This window comes from Danio aesculapii, chromosome 18 (assembly GCF_903798145.1).
Source record: "Danio aesculapii chromosome 18, fDanAes4.1, whole genome shotgun sequence".
NCBI classification, from domain to species: Eukaryota; Metazoa; Chordata; class Actinopteri; order Cypriniformes; family Danionidae; genus Danio; species Danio aesculapii.
In genome coordinates, this window is record NC_079452.1 from 19254837 (window position 1) to 19276447 (window position 21611).

Genomic DNA, 21611 nt, shown 5'->3' on the forward strand with positions numbered 1-21611 from the left:
TTATGAAACATCGCCTCCGCGTGGTCTGCACCGAAACTGTACGCTTGTGTCGTGAAGCGACTGTGCATCACGACAGTTATTTCTCACATCCGGTAAAGGCGTTTTAAAGACAGACGGGATGGTCATACATTTAAGCTAACTAGCAGAGTTGACGCGATTAACCGACTGGATTATTAATTTAAAAAATGGGAATAGCCGACGAGGCTGACAGGACTCTGTTTGTTGGGAACTTGGACCCACAAGTCACAGAAGAAGTTATATTCGAGCTGTTTTTACAGGTAAGCGTGTTAGCGTTAGCTTGCTTGTGCTAATACTACTGAAGGCCTGAATGTTGTTTGTTTCAGGTTGATTTACAAACGATTTATTCATGTTGTATTTCAATAGATGCGTGTTTGATAATAGTGTGATATGTTTGGTGTTATTTTAAAATACGAATGTAATGTTTTCATTCAGTACATGTCTGTGTTTACAGTTCAACACAGTTTAATTGTTGGGCTTTTATATTAACGTTACTATTCGAATACATTTTAACGTTAGTCATTTATATGCACCAGGGTTGTATTTTTCTTTATGTAACATCATGTTAATTTAATAAATGTCAAAGAATACATAATTTCACTGCTAAATAATCATCTGCATTGCTTGAACTGACAATACAAGAACATCAGAAAAAAAATCTAAGTGATCACAGACAGATCTGAACAAAAAGGTCAATAATAAACAGTCATAAGAAAAAACTAAATCACATACTCGTACAAATAACGTATCATTACAGAGAAAGGGGAAAAATTTATAAATAAATAATAATAAAATTACTAAATTAAACAAACAAAATTAAACATGAATGAAATTACCATGACGCTTAAACAAATAATCAGGAAAACAACTAAAATCGAGGATGTCCTTTAAATACATCTGTATAATATTTCAGTCATCTTACATTTTTTTATATGCTTAATTAGATGAAGTGATTTTAAGAGTGAAATTCTAAATTTAAATATAATTAGTATAAATTAGAAAAATGAGAAAAACACACGAATTTGCATGTTTACAGAACATTTTAACATTTGAATTGTTTTTCATTACGCTAATATAGCCAGACTACTACGAAGAATAATAATTCATTAATTTTGTTGACATCTCAATTTTATTTATTTATTTTCGCAGAGGTGATTTCATAGTATTTTGGAATAATGTTGTCAGGTCACTTGTATCATTAACCTACCTAATAAATGCAGTTGTGGTGGTAGTGGTAATAATAAAGATATTATTAATAATAGTAGTTGTTGTTGTTATTATTATTATTATTATTAGGAATGTAGCTAATTAATGTTCACAGAAACAAATAAATGATTTCCTGTTTCTCATGTAAAGTAACATCAGAAGTCTTGTATGCATTTCCTTTTCCACTAGGCTGGGCCATTGATCAAGGTTAAAATCCCTAAAGACAATGAAGGAAAGTCGAAACTGTTTGCGTTTGTGAACTTCAAGCATGAAGTGTCAGTGCCCTATGCCTTGAACTTGCTGAATGGAATTCGTCTGCATGGACGACAACTCAACATAAAGTTCAAAACAGGTAGGATTTTCCATATTACATTAATTTTGCATTTCCTAAGGTTTGTCAGTGTCCAATTTTTCAGGATACCCTCATGCCGGCCAGTTTGGTGACTGAGCTTTTCCACAATATTAAAGAATATGGTGTTTAAAAACGCTATGCTCTTCATGCTTTTTTCTTTTTCCTGATCATCTGAGTGATTCATGTGTGCAATTAATTTAGAATGGCTTTAAAAAACCTTTAATCACATTTGCAGTTTGCCTTTCCTCTGAAACAACGTTCTTGAACATTAATTTCAGAAATAACTTGACTTGAATGTCTTCAATGACTTCAATGTATTTAATTTTTCTACCATAAATAAAATTCTGAAATATCTTGACTAGTATAAGGACCAGACTAATCTTCAACTAAACTGGTCCGTTTTAACAGGCAGCAGTCATATTAATCAGGAAGGCAAGAGTCCAGCAAACTCTCAAAACCCCAGTCCAGCAAATACACCGGGTCACCGCGGTGGAAGGTAAAGTTTGTTTTAAATACAGTAATTTAGTACACATGTTTACACCTGTGTCTGTTTCAAGTGATCCCATCAGCTGAGAGCGGTCACGTTTACACCTGGTATTTACTTGTCTCTTGTGACCATTGTGATTTCATCAATTGAAGTAATCACTGATTTCATGAAATCTGCATCAATCACTTGAGTTTTTTTTATCCGCAAGATTCCTAATTTAGTTTGACTCATTACAAAACACTTCTTTTGTGTCTGCTTGCTTATTTTGTAAAGCAAGCAAATGTATCTACATTGTTGTTTTAAATAACCTTTGTGAAAGTAAAATGTCAAATTATGCGTTAAATGACGTTTCATTATCATTAAGTGTAATGCATTTATGTAAAGTTATTTACCTAACTTTAATTTCTGATGTTTACTGCTGCACAGTGGTTCTTAAATGGACTTTTAACCTTTCATCGAATCACTCATTGATAAAACCCTGAAGGGTTACAGGGAATTATAAACTTTTGAACGTCTTTAATAAAAATGTAATCTAGGCAAGGCAAGTTTATTTATATAGCACATTTTATACACAGTGACAGTTTAAAGTGCTTTACATAAACGGGAATAAAAGAGAGAAGTTTAAGAGAAATAAAAAAACAAATAATAAAAATGATAGTGCGATCTGTCGGACGTAGCACAGTGCTCATTCAGTAAAGGCACAGCTAAACAGATGCGTTGTCAGTCTTGATTTGAATGTGCCTACTGTTGGAGCACATCTGATCATTTCTGGAAGCTGATTCCAGCAGTGAGGAGCGTAGTAGCTGAAAGCCCCTGCTTAGACTGAACTCTTGGAATTTCTAGTTTATATGATCCTAAAGATCTGAGTGATCTGTTATGTTTGTGTTCAGTGAGCATATCTGTAATGTATTGAGGTCCTAGGCCATTTAGTGATTTATAGACCAGTAATAATACTTTAAAATCTATTCCGAATGTAACTGGAAACCAGTGTAAAGACCTGAGGACAGGTGTGATGTGCTCTGATTTCCTGATTCTGGTCAGAATCCTGGCTGCAGCGTTCTGGATGAGCTGCAACTCTGTTCATGACGTTACCATATATGGTTCTTCCCCAATAAACTAATGAAGTAAAATACATCTTGTTTAGAATCTGTTACACTAGTTTAAGTTTTAATTGGTGTGTTGTGCAAATCATGGAAAAATATTATTATTAGTAGTAGTATTATTTATTCAAAAAACAATTAGAAGTTAGATGGGATGCATTACAGTACATATTATTTTATTGTTGACATCTTGGTCCTTAAAGTCGGCATGAAATAAATTTTCACTCTTTAATTTCTTCTTTTTATGTGTGTGTATATAGTAGTTCTAGTTATAAATGATATATCTGTGCACTTCATTCTTTTTATAAACCTTAATTTGCCCTCATAATCTTTTATCAAATACTATAACTACGCTCCCTCCTTAAATCTCCCTTTCTTCACATCTGGTCACATGGAATGCCTCTAAGGCAGGACCTAAATTGTTGCCCTTTTATTGGCAATGCCCTACTACCAAAGATCCAATTGATTACTGAAAGATAAAATCATGCACCAAACCTACATTTAAAAATTTTTTTTATTTCAGGATTATTTTAATTAGTCACATTATGGGGGGGGATAATAACTTGAGTTTCATGCTGACTTTAAACCTCTTGACTCTCACCTTTTAAACAGTGATGTGCTGTCCACCTTCAAGTGTCTTTTGTAGAACTTCTATCTTATTGTCTTGTGTTGTGGTCTTGCAGAACCCCAGAGCAGATGGGCTCTCCGTCATACTCCCCTCCACAGCACATGCAGAGGTCTTTCTCTTCACCAGACACACTGCAGAGACAGGCCATGGTGAGAACATTAACACGCGTTCATTCATATCAGACCACAAGTCAGCTTTTCTGCTGCATGAGCCATAAAGATGCTGTCTGTTCTAAACATAGGCCTGTCACGATTATTAAAAACAGTCTAACTGGGATTTATTTATTTTTTAAATATGATCTGTACAAGAACCGCTGCCTCCACTACACACTCATAATGTTCTTACAATCTTAGACCCTCTGATATTTTGCACATTTCTGCAATACTTTGCACATTCCCTTACAAAATTAGTATTATTATTTAGTTATCTTTCGTTTAACAATAGCCGCGTTTCCACTATCGCGCCTAAAGCGAGCGAGCCAGGGCGAGCCAAGGCCAGTCGCGTTTCCACTATCACTTCCGGGGCGTAATCGGGCCAAAGCGGGGCTTCCTTGGGGCCAGCGTCCGGCCTTTTTCAGCCCGCCGAATACCTTGGGCCAACTGGGGCTTCGGGGCGGGGTTACGTACAAAGGCGGAGTTTTCCTGTCAGGTAAAGAGGAGACAAGATGCTTTCTTCCCTTACATTTGTTTTGCTATCGCGCTTGATCAACTCACTAAGAAGAAGAAAAAATGGATAGCAGACAGTACTAGTCAGTTGAGGACACCAGGGCTCTTCTGAACATTTGGGCCGAGGAAACAAACAGTAAAAAAGCAATTGCTTCGGTGTTCTCCATCTTCCAGCTCTCGTAGTGATGCCAGGTGTTTGTGGTTATAATTTGAGTTTTTTCGTCCCGCTGAAGTGGGCGGGTTGTGTGACGGGCTGTGTGACGTTTGATTCGGGGGACGTTCTGGGGGCGGTGTTTGCGTGACGCGCTGCGAGCAACTAGCCCGACAGTGGAAACGCGACATGATTTCGGCCTCATTTCTCAACCTCCCGGGCTATTGGCCCGGCCTGGCCCGATTAAAGCCCTGGCTCGCACTGGCCCGATAGTGGAAATGCGGCTATTGTAGCAATCAGCACAATTAGTAAAAGGAATATTCAGCATCAGAGTATACAAATATAAAATTCAGTTAAACAGAAATCAAATAGCAGAATATGAGTGGTGGTCAGTGTGATAACAATGGGTATTATACTATGAGCACAGGTCAAAGGGTTCATAATGGGTCCAAAACATATTCCAAGTTTTAAAAAGTGTGTGTGTGTGTGAGTGTGTGTGTTTTTAACTATATGTTAAATATTGCAAATGCAGAGTGTCATTTCTGATATTTTGAAATAATTCAAATATTGGAGGGTGTTGTTCCCATTTTCCTAGACATATAAGAATTCAGACCCACCCTTTTGGTAAATAAAGGGTCTTATACTTTCAAAGATAGGACTTGAATGAAGTATATCAAAGGCGACTTGTGATATTTCTTTCCCAGGACTATCACAGAAAACTTTTGTACAGTATCCCAAAACTCATTTAATTTAATTGTTTCAAAAATATACGTAATGGTGCCTATCAGAGATGAGGCCTTTTATCAATGTTTACATTTTAAACAAGTGGCAAAAATTATCATTTTGAGACCAGGCATGATCAGACGGTCTATACCAGATGTCGAATTGGACATTCTAGGTTGACACATTCATATTTATTAAATAACGAAGAATCACCTAAATGTAATATCTGCCAGACTGCTCTTACCATCAAACATATTTTGTTGGAATGTAGAAGTTTAAATTCCATTAGACACAATTTTTATAAGGAGAGTACTTTGATGGACATTTTTAAAAAGGTACCACCAGGAAGAGTTTTACTTTTTTTTTTTTTTTTTTTTTTTTTTTTTTTTTTTTAAATCAAAAATAGAACTGAAAAACCATATTTAACTTTGAATTTTTTTTTTTGTAAATTTTATCTATTTATATTTTATATATTTGTCTAAGTAATTTATTTATTTATTTATATATTTTATTATTATTATTTTTTATATATCATACGAATTTGTTTTTATCATGTAATAGTTTAATGTATATCCATTTGGCCACGAAATAGCCATAAGTTGCTGATGTGGCAATAAATATGTAATAAATAAATAAACAAGTGGCAAGAGGAAATGGATGCATTAGAAAATAATAAATTATATGAAATCCAACCTGAAATTTCACACAGAATTTTAAGACTAGATTTGATCTAGTGGTTTTTACCAGATGTCGTATTGGACATACAAGAATAACCCATGTTTTTTTGCTCCAAGGTGAAAACCCTGCTCAATGTCTGTACTGCACCATTCCTCTTACTATAAAACACACTTTACTCGACTGTCCTGCTTTTAATGATTCCAGAAGACTTTTTTTATGAAATGAACTCTTAAAGATGTTTTTAGCAAAGTGACACCAGAAAATATTTTAGAATTTTTATCATGTATTAACACTAAAATTCTTATTTAATTTATGTTTTCATTTGTTCGTGATTCTTAATTATATATTTATTATTGAAATGTTCCTGCCATAAAAAGAGCCTTGGTTGCTGACATAGCATTAAATAAAAAACACATTACATTACATAATGGTGCTCTTATGTTTCTTGCATCTGTTGCATAAAGGTGATGCATTGGGATATATCCTACTGAGGCGAACTGGGGTCAAATATACCCTTACGGAATTCAAACTTCTGATGGCATTTGTGCTGTTATGGTTATTGGCCATATATGAAGAGTGTGTGTGTGTGTGTGTGTGTGTGTGTGTTCGTTTGTGTGTGTTCGTTTGTGTGTGTGTGTGTGTGTGTGTGTGTGTGTGTGTGTTACATGCCTGGTACAATCTGTGTTTAGAAGGTTGTGACTGGTTCTGGTATTTGCAGAATATAATAAATGTTCTTCGATATTAAAAAAATTCAACTTACAAAAAAAAAAAAATCTGTCACAATTTTTTGTTTATAATATTTTATAATTCTATTTCTAATTTTATATAGTTATTATATTCATGATTATTTATTCGACAGTACACACAGCATGACGAAACGGACTATCTCAATTATTTCTTAAACTATTGTCAGACAAATTTCATAAGCATAACCAAATCTGATAATTCTGTCATCATTTACTCGCCTTTTACTTGTCACAAACCAGTTTGACTTTATTTTTCTTCTGAACACAAAAGCTTTCTCAAAGCAGGAAACCAGTAACCATTGAATTCCATCATTTCTGTTTGTCCTACTGTGGAAGTCCACGTTTCCAGAAAATATTTTATTATGGACCCTTTTCACATTTTCGGGTTTCCTATCAGCAGAAGTCGTCATAGCTGGGTAAACTTAGAACGCAGTGAAAGGGAGAGTACAACAAACAATTTCTTCGTCGAAATATTAAAAAGAAAAACAATACCATTGTGGAGTTTGCCTTGCACAAGCAGTAACTTGTTTTTGTAATTTGATTTGATGTGATTCTATAGGAAGCTTTACAATATATATATATATATATATATATATATATATATATATATATATATATATATATATATATATATATATATATATATATATATTAGAATATACAAAAGGTACACAATTTGAGATAATGCAAATACAAAGATAATGAAACAATAACAAAAATACAAAAAACAACAACAATACAATCAAGAACCGGCAGGTGCGTGTGTTTTTTGTGTGTGTGTGCGCGCGCGTGTATGTAAAGGTCAGAGTACATACAAAAGGAACAATAACAGTCACTAAATGAAGCAAGTAACTTGTATAAGGAGTGACAACAATGATAGTGATATAATGATAGTAATAATGACAGTAAACAAACAAGAAAGGACAACAGTAATAATCAATAACAACAACCACTACAATAATAAAAATAATAAAAATAAATCCCAAGTACTACACCAACTACTACTACAGAGAGTTTCTAATGCTACAACTATTACTACTGCTACTACAGCCACAACCACTACTACTCCTACAATGTGTACTACTACTGATCCTATTACAACGACTACTACTACTACTACATCTACTACTGATACTACTACAGGAATGACTGCTACTACAACATCTACATCAACAACGTCTACTGCTTCTGATACTACTACACAGACAACGACAACGAAGCTTTACAATATTACATTTGTGCATATACATTAGATTAATCTTTACTGAAGCCAAATCTGGAGCTAATCTAACAAAATAACTTATGATAACAGTCCAAAACTAGCACACACACACATTTATGTGTTAGGGGAAAATATTAAAAAAATAATAATAAAAGGAAAAAAAAAAAGAAAAAAGCAACAAAAAAATATATAAAATTGTTCATTTTGTAGCTCGTAATTTCTTTTTCTCCAATATTTCACATTAATTTAAATGTATTATCTTTCTATTTCTAAAGATGTTCCGTGACTAAAATATTATTTTAATAAATATATCTGTTTTGTTCAAATTAACAAATATATGACCTAAATTCACTAGGAAATTGATAAAAATGTTGAGCACTGTACATATATATACATATATATACATGTGCATCCGTTTTCTTAAATATATTAAAAGTTTCAAGGATTTTAGATTCTGATGACCATTAAACGTCATAAATCTTATAAAAAGGGTTCATGTTTAGAATTACTCTGAGGTTTTTTTTTTTTTTGTTGAACTATCCCTATAATCCAATCCTCTGAAGCATCGAAAGTTGCCGTTAACAATCTCACTACTTGCTTTAACAGATGAACAACATGTGGCAGGTTCAGATGCAGCAGTTGCAAATGCTCAACGGAGCCTTCCAGCAGGGCGTGCAGCAGCTGCGGGGGAATGCAGACGGAGGCTGGTCTGGGCACCGCGGGCAGCGCCACTCGCCCCAAGACAACAACAACCATCAAGGCAGAGATCAGCGGCACGGGAACGGAGCAAACAACTATGAGCGGAATCGGCGAGATGGGCAGCAGGGCGATTTCTACCACCATGATGACCGAAGTGGAGGACATAACAGAAACTACCCACCCGACAGACGGAGAGACTCCAGAGAGGGGCGATGGAAACACTTTTAAACTCGAGTTGCATTTTAGTTTAGTTTTTTAATTGACCGTTTTTATAATCTTTTGTTACCCTTTTTAATTTTTAGGTATCCTATTTTGGTGGACTGCGTCTTACTGTTTTTTTTAAAACAAAAAATTAGCCATGCGGCTGTTTAGGGGGAAAAAATACATAGGCGATTTTTGAAAAGACGCAAGAAAAAAAAGGAGTAAGCAATTGGCCTTTTTGTGTGCAGGCCTGTTTTTAAAATCTATATTTCAGTCTCAGATGGATGCCTGTTTATATTATTTTATTATTAAGAATGTCCTTTTCAGGAAAAAAAAAAAAACATTTCTGTGTAACCTCAAAATTGATGTGCTATGGTGGAATTTGTGTTTTCAACATTTGTAATTTCTCAGGATTTCTCATTCTGATTAATAGAAAGAAAAAAAAAGTTTTCAAATGCTTTGGGTTTTTTAAAAAACATTGTTTTTTTTAATTATTATTTTTCTAAATGTACTCTAGGAATGAGACTATAGGACAGTGTTGACTCTTAAGCATTCAAGACAGTCTGTGACATCTGAGCAATTCCTTGTTTTAATACTTTTGTAAATACACCATTTTTAATGTCCAGTGGCAAGTTTGGTTCTTCATTTTCTTGTCATTGAGTACGTTTACATGGACACCAATGATTAGATTTTAATACGATTAAAACAGTACTCTGATTAAGAGTCGACCATATCAACTGAGATTTGGATAAATGTAGTCTGATTAAGGTCATAATCAAAGTAAACGGTAATCGGATTAAGACATCTGGAGTATGCCAATATTAGTCGCATTATAGAAGTGCAGTACGGACATGTAAACACCGCAATCAAACTATCACCATCGTGTAGGATTTTTGGCACATTTTGCGACAGGATATTCCAGCCTGATCTCACGAGAAAACGTAAGTATTTTACGTTTTGTCAGTTTAGTGGCTAATTCGTACGAAATTGTACGATTTTAAAAAGGAGGCGTGGCTCCAAACCCCACCCCTAACCCAACCGTCATTGGGGGATGAGCAAATCGTACTAAACTGTACGAATTAGATCGTACGAATTCATACGAATTAGCCACTAAATCAAAAAGTTACGAATTGCCGTGAGATTGTGTTGGATATTACATTCACACACTGCTGTTTGACACTATTCTCTGCACCTACCGAGTCAGTGAACGACCACAGTGCCCCAGCTTCGTGAAATGCAGAGGTTTTTTGCCGATATGGCATGCGGTATGAAAACAACACTCCTCCAGCAGTTCATACTCGCATCAAATATCTCATTTGTCACGGGGGCATGAATGAAATGTTCCTGAATGAAAGTAAAAAGTGCCAAACTGCAGTTAAAATTGACAAATTAAAAAAAGAAACGCCTGAAATTACATGAAACTCCGTAGGAAAGCGCGGTGATACAATGACGTTAATCGAATTATGTGTTATAACATGTAAAATGGGATCATGAACGGAACATTCAAAAAGCAACTCATGTAAACACCTTCATCTTATTGTCTTATTCAGATTAAGACATAGTTCGATTGCTGATGTCCATGTAAATGTAGTCAGTGACTGGTATATTTCTGTTGTGAATGAATGTTGTTGTGAACGTTGAATATAATGTTCGTGTGGATGTAAAGAGCACACGTTACACTACATATAAAAACACTTATGTTGATAGTGTTCTACCACTTTGAGGGATGTAAACAAAGACAATGGTCCCAACGTAATTCCTGTTTTACATTTTTTAATTTCTATAGCTTCCGAGTTACCAAAACAGAGCCACATATTGATATATAATGCTGTTTTAACATTAAGATATGATTGAATTGCCTCTTGTTACAGTTATGAAATAGTTTAATAACAAGCAGGAAATGTACACGGGCCAATGATGTGACAACATTGAAATGGTCTACACTACAGTAAATAAATGTAACTGCAGTGCTCGTTGAATCATAAAATTAGGGTCCTCATAATAAATAGCTCACACAGGTAATTCAGTGATCTGTAGGTGGCGCTGTAATTCATTCTGGTGGAGTCTTGCAAACAGTGCATCCAGAAAGTATTCATAGTGCTTCACATTTTCCACATTTTTTTATGTTACAGCCTTACTCCAAAATGGATTAAACTCATTTCTTTATTAAAGGGACTAAGCTGAAAAGAAAATGAATGAGTTCATAAAGCAGATGAAATAAAAAGTCTTGTTTCTTGTACTTGTTTCAGATCTTTACATTTCTTTCTTCTGTTGAACACAAATGAAGATATTTTGAAGAAGTGAAGTTTCATAAACTAATTTCGAGAGGAGCACGTGATATACTTGATCATCTGTAATCAGTAATAATCCAATCAGAATGATCCTAGTTTACTATAAATGGATCATTTCCTCCCTACTGTTCTATCTTCGTTTGGAAGAATCCCCCCTTCCACCCCATCTCCTCCTTTTCCCCCCTTTTCTAAAGGGGAAGCTCTCGAGACCTACCTGATCTCGGATCTCCTGATATGCTTATCGACCGGGCGGGAGCCCTGGGCTCAAATATCTCCGAGCTCAGGGTTCTCTCCCGGGACAGCATGCCAAACCTGCTTTATACGCCAAGCATATCTAAGTGGGAACTCTTGAAAGTTGGAAACCGGTAACCATTGACTTCCATTTATTTTTCCCACTATGAAGGTCAATGTTTACCGATTTTTTTTAGCATTCTTCAAAATATCAATCACGCTGGTTTCATGTTAAATTGTTTACTAACATGAACTAACATACTTGTACAGCATTTATTAATCATAGTTCAATATTTACTAATGCATTATTATCATCCAAATTCACGCTTGTTAACATTAATGCCTTGTTAGTTAACATGAACTAATATTGAACAACTGTATTTTCATTAATATTAACTTGCTGTAATGTTTAGTTCATGTTAGTAAATGCATTAACTAATACATCCTTATTGTAAAGTGTTACCAAAATATCTTTATTTGTGTTCAGCAGAAGAAAGAAACTCTTGAAGGTTTGGAACCACTTGAAGGCGAGTAAATTTACATTTTGGGGTGAACTATCCCTTTAAGAGAGTTTTATTTTGGTGGAAAACCTCAGGGAAACCTACACTGTATTTTCAAACTACTCCCAGCCACTTCAGAAGGTTATCATGAGCAGCTCGTATGGAAAGATCGCAGTGCTGTTCATCACATTACATTTATATACAATTTCAAGAGTTCACACTTAGCTGATAATCAATAAAGCGTATTTGGCATGCTGTCCCGGGAGAGAGCCCTGAGCTCGTAATATCCTCGAGCCCGGGGCTCCCTCCCGTTAGAAGGGCGAGAGCGGAGTTCGAGCTCAGGTAGGTCTCGGGGACTCCCCTGCTTGTCGCCGCGTGAGAAGTGTAAACTAGTGTAGTTTTCGGTGATAATTTGGTTTAGTCGATTGGCTATGGTTTATGTTTTTGGATGGTGGGAGGAAACCGGGGGACCCGGGGGAAACCCACGCGAATATGGGGAGAACATGTAAACTCCGCACAGAAACACCGACCAGCCTGATAGGAGGTTGGACCAGCGGTGTTCTTGCTGTGAGGCAACAGTGCTAGCCACTGGGCCATCGTGTCGCCCTATCAGAAAAAGAGGGAGGAAGTAGGGGTGGAAGGGGGGGGAGCTTCAAGACGAAGATAGCTGGAGTGAAAAACTCTGGTTATTTATAATGCTACCTTAATCATCTAATGCAGTGTTTCCCAACCCTGTTCCTGGAGGCGCACCAACAGTACATATTTTGGATGTCTCCCTTTTCTGACCCATTAACTTGAGGTGTTGGAGTCTCTTCTGATGTTATGATAAGTTGATTCAGGTGTGTTTGATTAGGGAGAGGTTGAAAATGTGTACTGTTGGTGTGCCTTCAGGAACAAGGTTGGGAAACACTGATCTAATGGGTCAGATTACGGGGGTAATGAGGAGCCAGCCGTGTTGATCATAAGCACGTGATCCTCTCGAAATGAGTTAAATAAATAAACCACACTTGTAATGCAGTCTTAGTGAATTATTTGGTTTATTTTCAAACAAAATATCATACATAAAATATGATTAACAAAAAATACGTTTCAACATGGTCCAAAATGAAGTGGAATGAAGCACAAGCTTATTGATTTCCAACCCCATTACCACAGACATCAGTCATCTATTACTTAAACTTATTTCTTCTTTTACTGATCTCTTCTTTTTACATAAGACATATTTTATTCTTTTGGCATCTTTGACCCATTATATGTTTGATTCCATTTGTACCTTTACATTTTGTAACAAACCCAGAGTAAAAAAACAGTACTGCAACTAATTAAAATTTCATCACAACTTTCTCTTTTTATCCTTTTTCAATCACCTTCATCATTATATTCCTTTAATAATATATACCTATACACTTTATAAATAGATTAATATCCTGACATTGTTTGAGAGCCTGATCTAGACTGTCACATATAACCATTCTAAGGCACATGTCAGGATTCATGAAGCAGTTAAGTGACAGTTCACCCCAAAATGAAAATTCTGTCCACATTACTTGTTTCAAACCTTTATGAGTTTATTTCTTCTGTTGAACACAAATGAAGATATTTTGAAAGTTGGAAACCATTGACTTCCATGTGTTTTTCTTACTATGAAGGTCAATGGTTACAGGTTTTCAGCTTTCTTCAAAATATCCGTCACACTTTGCTATAACGTTTCATTAATGTTAGTTAATGTTTTTACTAACATACTTGTACAGCATTTATTAATCATAGTTCAATATTTACTAATGCATTATTACCATCCAAATTCATCCCTGTTAACATTAATTAATGCACCGTGAGTTAACATAGACTAAAAATGAACAACTGTGTTTTCATTAACTAATGTTAACTTACTGTAGTAAATGTTTTGTACATGTTAGTAAATGCATTAACTAATACAACCTTATTGTAAAGTGTTAACAAAATATCTTAAGTTGTGTTCAGCAGAAGAAAGAAAGTCACTGGAACCACTTGAAGGTGAGTAAATGGTGAGTATATGTTCATTTTAGGACAGTGTTTCTCAACCACGTTTCTGGAGGACCACCAACACGGCATGTTTTGGATGTCTCCTTTGTCTGTCACCCATTGCAGGTTTTTCAGTCTCTGCTAATGAGTTGTTGATCTAAATCAGGTGTGTTTGGTTAAGGAGACATGGACAATGTGTAGAGCTGATGGTCCTCCAGGACTGTGGTAGAGAATCACTGTTTTAGGGTGAACTATCCCTTTAAAGGGCAACTAAGTAACGAGTAAGTCTTGCACATGACCCTTCACTCCGAAAAATAAATAAATAAAGGTTATTTACGGGAATAACTATTCTGCTGTATAACTGTGAAAGCTTCTTTAGATGTTATTAACCAAAATTGTTTATTTATTATGAAAAGGGATTCTTCAGATTTTCTAAATGTTTAAGATTAAGAGTAATAAGGATTAAGGCACCTTTAAGAACTGATCGCAGATTGTTTCATTTCATAGGAACCAAAACTGGTTATTCAAGAAGTTAGATGATTAAATAAGATGATTAGATGTGTAAAAATTAACTTTGTGTGCTGATACAAATTTTATTAGCATCCAAATTAATCTTGAAACGTATTTGCGGACTATTATCCTTTCATATTTTCAAAGCATCTTTATTTTCTATAGCGCTTTTACAATGAAGATTGTGTCAAAGCAGGTTAGCTGCTTTCCAGGTTATATAATATTTAATTCTTATTCCTAAAAATATAATACAATACATTTTTAAAAATCGAAATAATCAGATAAAGAAAGATCTAAAACTAATTGCCAAAAATTCATTAATTTTCCTTCGGCTTATCCCGTTATTTGTCAAAAGTTGCCACAGCAGAATGAACCACCATTTTTTTTTTCTTTGCTAGCCATAAACGAGTTGTTTTTGCGGAAAGAAAGACAGAAAAAGAAAGAAAGAAAGAAAGAAAGTCGGGTCTAAAAAGAATAGCCAAAGTTTCTAGTCTTAGTTTTTAGTCACTTTCTTTCTTTCTTTCTTTGGTTGTTTTTGCAGAAAGATGTAGAATATATCATGCTGGAACTGCTACTTTAATAATCGTGATACAATTAGCACCGTTGTCCCGCCAGTGGTCGAGTTTACAACATCCATGCGCGACACCCCGCGCGGAATCCTTTAATGTCCGATCCGAGGTCATAATCTGCCCTTCCGAAAGCGCTTTATCTGCTAACAGCGGCCCCCGGTGCGTCTGAAGCCGTACATCCCCACAAAGCTCCTGCTGGGCCCGAGAGCGGAGGTGTGCTGAGCCCTGTGTCTGTGCTTTAATCTGCGGAGGATCGGGTTTTAATCAAGCTGCTGTACTGGGAAACGCGTTATGAGGAGCTCAGCCTCTCCACGGATCTGCTTAATTGATTGAGCTGCCTGGCGTCCGACATCCCCTTCTGCCTGTGGTAAAAGAGAGACTGAAGAACTCTCTTTGGATATATTAAGTTCAGTAGTCAACATCTGAAGTGGATAACAACCTTTCAAAGTTGTCCTAAAGGTATTTTACCCATTTTTGTTTTAGGACAATAAAAAAAACAACACTTGTTTGATACACTTCAAATGTGAACTACTGTTGTTCCTCTCTCTTACGCTTTAAAGAACCATAAGCGTCCGAAATTAGGTTTTTGCAACAAAATTAAAAAATTAATTAAAATAAATCACTTAATAGTGCGGAGAAAAGCACGTTTAAAATGCTAAAATGCTAAATTGTTTGTCCTAAAACGAACTTTTTCTGCAGTGTAACGCTTGAACAGATATTAAAGTTTGTTAAAGTTTAAAGACGACACAAAGGTAAAATTTGGACAAATCTAACAACTGCTTTAAGTTATTATATTAATTTTTAACCCAATGGTTTATTGAAATTTTCCTTAGTGTACACTGATGAGTTAAAACAACCAAATATTTTTTGAGAATTAATCTAACATGTTAAATTATAATCATCTTACTCTCATTAATAATCTCTATTGGCGCCATCTATCAAGAACGTGTACTATTTCAACTCGTAATGTATTTTATGAGACATAATAGTGTATACAAATAGTGTAGACATAATAATGTATACAAAATAAAGGTCCCCTGTCATTCTCGTGATAATATTAATCCAAAATAATTCAATTTAATAATATCCCTGTCGGCAAAGCAAGTGACAGGTTATCGACCTGAAATGAAAATATATAATGTAGCTATAAATAAATACTAACATATCTGTAATGGTTAATGATTCACGGATTTGATGCATTATCTATCTATCTATCTATCTATCTATCTATCTATCTATCTATCTATCTATCTATCTATCTATCTATCTATCTATCTATCTATCTATCTATCTATCTATCTATCTATCTGTCTGTCTGTCTGTCTGTCTGTCTGTCTGTTCTCCAGTTTATCTATCTATCTATCTATCTATCTATCTATCTATCTATCTATCTATCTATCTATCTATCTATCTATCTATCTATCTATCTATCTATCTATCTATCTATCTATCTATCTATCTATCTATCTATCTATCTATCTATCTATTTAATCTGTCTGTCTGTCTATCTATTCTCCAATCTATCTATCTATCTATCTATCTATCTATCTATCTATCTATCTATCTATCTATCTATCTATCTATCTATCTATCTATCTATCTATCTATCTATCTATCTATCTATCTATCTATCTATCTATTTGTCTGTCTGTCTGTTCTCCAGTCTATCTATCTATCTATCTATCTATCTATCTATCTATCTATCTATCTATCTATCTATCTATCTATCTATCTATCTATCTATCTATCTATCTATCTGTCTGTCTGTCTATCTATTCTCCGATCCATCTATCGATCCATCTATCTATCTATCTATCTATCTATCTATCTATCTATCTATCTATCTATCTATCTATCTATCTATCTATCTATCTATCTATCTATCTATCTATCTATCTATCTATCTGTCTGTCTGTCTGTCTGTCTGTCTGTCTGTCTGTCTGTCTGTCTGTTCTCCAGTTTATCTATCTATCTATCTATCTATCTATCTATCTATCTATCTATCTATCTATCTATCTATCTATCTATCTATCTATCTATCTATCTATCTATCTATCTATCTATCTATTTAATCTGTCTGTCTGTCTATCTATTCTCCAATCTATCTATCTATCTATCTATCTATCTATCTATCTATCTATCTATCTATCTATCTATCTATCTATCTATCTATCTATCTATCTATCTATCTATCTATCTATCTATCTGTCTGTCTGTTCTCCAGTCTATCTATCTATCTATCTATCTATCTATCTATCTATCTATCTATCTATCTATCTATCTATCTATCTATCTATCTATCTATCTATCTATCTATCTATCTATCTGTCTGTCTGTCTATCTATTCTCCGATCCATCTATCGATCCATCTATCTATCTATCTATCTATCTATCTATCTATCTATCTATCTATCTATCTATCTATCTATCTATCTATCTATCTATCTATCTATCTATCTATCTATCTATCTATCTATCTATCTATCTATCTATCTATCTATCTATCTATCTATCTATCTATCTATCTATCTATCTATCTCTAATCTCCACATGCACATTTCACAGGTGCCATAGGCATGTATCGAGTCCCCTTCTCACTGTCCTGTCTGTTTATCTTCTTGATATTCTGTTTTATCCCTCAGTTTTAAATCCAGCAGCAGTTGTTCTCATTTCTCCGCTTTGATCAAGGTCTCCAATCCAAAAAAGAAAAAAGAGCTCAGAGCTTTTCCAGCGCAGATCTCTATATTTCCTTTACATAATCCCCGACGCTTTAAACGCGGCGGCTGTTATCTCGGATCCTCTGCGAGTTATATTTACTCTGATACATGGGAAAATGATAATCATTTGGACAGCGGACACACACACGCGGCTCTCTGGACGGCAGAAACCCGACACTGCGCTCGGTGAAGGAGTTCAGCATCAAAGCGCCGGTCCATCTGTAATAAGCATCATATAATGTCAAACAAAAACTGCTGCTGTCTGGAAGGAGCTGTCTTTCTCACTTGTTCTGTAACAAAACCGAGAGAAATGTCTGTTCACCTCCATCATTTCACACGGTTAATACTGTCTGACACTGATATGAGAAACATTTCTGGAGCACCTGTCAATTCTGACCCTTACCCGTACAAGAGCAAGCCGGGAGAAAATAAATCATTTACTTTGACTTTATTAATTTCACAACATATTTTGCTACGAAAAAAATGGCAAGTGAATAAACGTTTCAGAAATGTCAATTCATTATCTATATGTATTTAAGTAACTATCTTTGCTTTTATATTTCCCTAGTTGTAAGTGTACTTAATATACTGGTCAGCTTATAATAATAATAATAATAATACTAGTAATAATACTAATAATAATAATAATAATAATAATAATAATAATAAAAATAATAATAATAATAACTAATAATAATAACAGTGATAATAATAATAACAATAATAATAATTATTATTATTATTACCACTGTTACTATTATTATTATTATTATTATTACCTCTGTTGTTATTATTATTATTATTATTAGTAGTAGTAGTAGTAGTAGTAGTAGTAGTATTGTTACCACTGTTATTATTATTATTATTAGTAGTAGTAGTATAGTTACCACTGTTATTGTTATTATTACCACTGTTATTATTATTAGTAGTAGTAGTATAGTTACCACTGTTATTATTATTATTATTATTATTATTAATATTGTTACCACTGTTATTATTATTATTATTATTATTATTATTATTATTATTATTACCACTGTTATTATTATTATTATTATTATTATTATTATTATTATTATTGTTACCACTGTTATTATTATTTTTATTATTATTATTATTATTACCACTGTTATTATTATTATCACTATTATTTTAATTATTATTAGTACATTTAATTATTTTCCGTTTGCACTCTATCAAACAGTTGGATTCGTTGCCTTTGCTGTGCCATACAGAACTGTGATTATTTCCAAACATATAGTTTAATCTTTATACAAATATTTAATAATCTTTAATCTTTTTCACAGTAAGTTAAACTCTTCAAACTTTTAATCTCATGTAAAGATACCATTTGATCTGATATAATCAACGTAAACAGGGTAAAGTTTGTTGTACTGTTATCATTACAAATGGTTAGGCAGTGCGTTTGAAAACTATTCACATTCACGTTAGTTCTATAATGATTAAAACCATATATATATTTATCTGATAGTCTGATTGAACTATTTGAAATAGCCTTTAAGTAACTTACAGACACTATGTTTTTAGATAATAAAAGTTCTGTCATTTGCGAGGCAGTTATTATTTGTGGATCTTTGGAAACAGAGTTACGCGCTTCTGATTTGCTCTTAGTAAAGCGACGCGCTTCATTTTGCTCTTCATATGTGAATCAATGATGCCACTTGTCCTGGCAAGTGAAATAGTTGCTTTACGGGACCGTTGAAAGTTTTAAGACACGCAGGGGTTTCCATTTCATTAGCAGCAACGACAAAAAAAATTACGGCAATAAATAAATCATTAAATATTTACAATATGGTGCTTTCAACTGATACTTTAACTCTTCTGTAAACAAATAACAAGCCTGACTCATGTTTACTCAGAGGAGATCTTATCATGCATTTTTCGGAAACATTCAGAGTCTCTCTCTCTCTCTCTCTCTCTAATTGCTCTAATTGAAGAAAGGCACAATTTGGCTAATTATATAAATATTTAAAACTGCTTCATTCTGCCTAATATTATATGTACTTATTATATAATTATATATAGATGTAATTATAAAACTTATTAAATTGTTAAATCGCACATTTGTTTCTTCTACAAATTTATAATAAATAATAAAAAAATTATTATTATAGTTATTTATTAATAGACAATATTCTAGTAATAATAATAATAATAATAATATTAATTATTATTATTATTATTATTATTATTATTATTAGCATCATCATCATTATCAGGGCCTTTTGTTGTTGTTGCTATTATTATTAGTAGTAGGCCCTATTATTGTTGTTGTTATTATTACATTATTATTATTGTTATCATTATTATTATCATCATCATAAGGGCCTATTATTGTTGTTGTTGTTAATATTATTATTATCATCATCATCAGGGCCTATTATTGTTGTTGTTATTTTTTTAATTATTATTATTATTATCATCATTATCATCAGGGCTTATTATTATTATTATTATTATTATCATCATTATCATCATCATCAGGGCCTATTATTGTTGTTGTTATTATTATTATTATTATTATTATTATTATTATTATTATTATTAGCATCATCATCAGGGCCTATTATTGTTGTTGTTGTTATTATTATTATTATTATCATCATCATCATCAGGGCCTATTATTGTTATTATTATTATTATTATTATTATTATTATTATTATTATTATTATTATTATCATCATCATCATCAGGGCTTATTATTGTTGTTGTTTTATTATTATTATTATCATCACCAGGGCCTATTATTATTGTTGTTGTTATTATTATTATTATTATTATTATTATTATTATTATTATCATCAACATCAGGGCTTATTATTGTTGTTATTATTATTATTAATATTATTACTATTATGATCATCATCACCAGGGCCTATTATTGTTGCTGTTGTTATTATTATTATTATTATTATTATCATTATCATTATTATCATCATCAGGGCTTATTATTGTTGTTTTTATTGTTATTATTATGGCGTAATATTAATGTTGTTTTTATGATTATTACTATTATTGTTATTATTACTGTTGTTGTTGTTATTGTTGTTATCATCATCATCATCATCATTAGGGCCTATTGTTGTTGTTTTTGTAATTATTATGATCATCAAGGCCTATTATTGTTGTTGTTTTTATTATTACTATTATCACTATTATTATTATTATTATTATTATTATTATTATTATCTTCAATCATTATTATTTTCTGATTTTCAGTTTAACAACAATTGATCTGTTATTTCATCACAAGTATCTCAGATATTCCTTGGATCAGTGATAAGACAGAAAAAGAAAACAAAAAGAAAACCGGTTTATTGTTCTGTTGTACAGTGACGGCGAGAAAAGGGTGAGTTAGTAAGAGAGAGAGAGAAAGAGAGAGAGAGAGTGATTGACGTGAAGTGTGTCTGCTGTTGCATACAGTGCAGTGGTGACAGGATAGTTGGTTTATATAGCGGTGACTCAGAGCGAAGCGCGCACTCGCTGCATGAATGAGCGCGCGGAAGACACTGAACACACTGTCAGCTGCAAGAGCACGCCGGAGCTGGTCAAATGACATGTCGTTTTAGATCGCTAACATATCTAAGAAGTTTTCACAACTTTTAACAAAGCGAGAATCAGAGTTTTATTGTGTGTGTGTCTGTGTGTGTGTGGTGAGCGTCGCGCGGATCTGGACACTATGCATTGTCAAGCAGAGCTGAGACTCGCGAGCAGCGCGCAGTTGAAAGCAGCCAGAAGAAGATACAAGACTTTCATGATCGACGAGATCCTCTCCAGGGAGACTTGTGATTACTTCGAGAAGCTGTCTCTTTACTCGGTCTGTCCCTCTTTAATCGTCAGACCCAAACCTCTGCATTCATGCTCGGGTGAGTGACACAACACGCTTGCGATTTA

The 21611-nt window shown here is 33.7% G+C and overlaps 2 protein-coding genes across 2 annotated transcripts in view; both read left to right on the forward strand.

The window, feature by feature from the left end:
• The first annotated feature begins 96 nt into the window (after positions 1-96).
• Positions 97-11113, forward strand: rbm7 (RNA binding motif protein 7). The gene is made up of 5 exons (XM_056478857.1): positions 97-278; positions 1414-1576; positions 1985-2072; positions 3847-3940; positions 8583-11113. Exons 1-5 carry the CDS (start codon positions 186-188, stop codon positions 8901-8903), a joined length of 759 nt encoding a protein of 252 aa, XP_056334832.1. The 5' UTR covers positions 97-185; the 3' UTR covers positions 8904-11113.
• Positions 11114-21162: 10049 nt separating this feature from the next.
• The window catches only part of barx2 (BARX homeobox 2), a 36019-nt gene continuing 35570 nt past the window's right edge, over positions 21163-21611 (forward strand). The window contains exon 1 of the mRNA XM_056478686.1: positions 21163-21583. Within this exon, the coding sequence (XP_056334661.1) occupies positions 21397-21583 (187 nt within the window). The 5' untranslated portion in view covers positions 21163-21396. The remainder of the gene's footprint in view (positions 21584-21611) is intronic.

Excerpts from the sequence above, each read along its gene's own strand:
- rbm7 (XM_056478857.1), top strand. The coding sequence starts at position 186 with ATGGGAATAGCCGACGAGGCTGACAGGACTCTGTTTGTTGGGAACTTG. Across the intron at positions 2,073-3,846 it reads CCGGGTCACCGCGGTGGAAG|AACCCCAGAGCAGATGGGCT; the intron begins GTAAAGTTTGTT and ends GTGGTCTTGCAG. Across the intron at positions 3,941-8,582 it reads CACTGCAGAGACAGGCCATG|ATGAACAACATGTGGCAGGT; the intron begins GTGAGAACATTA and ends TTGCTTTAACAG.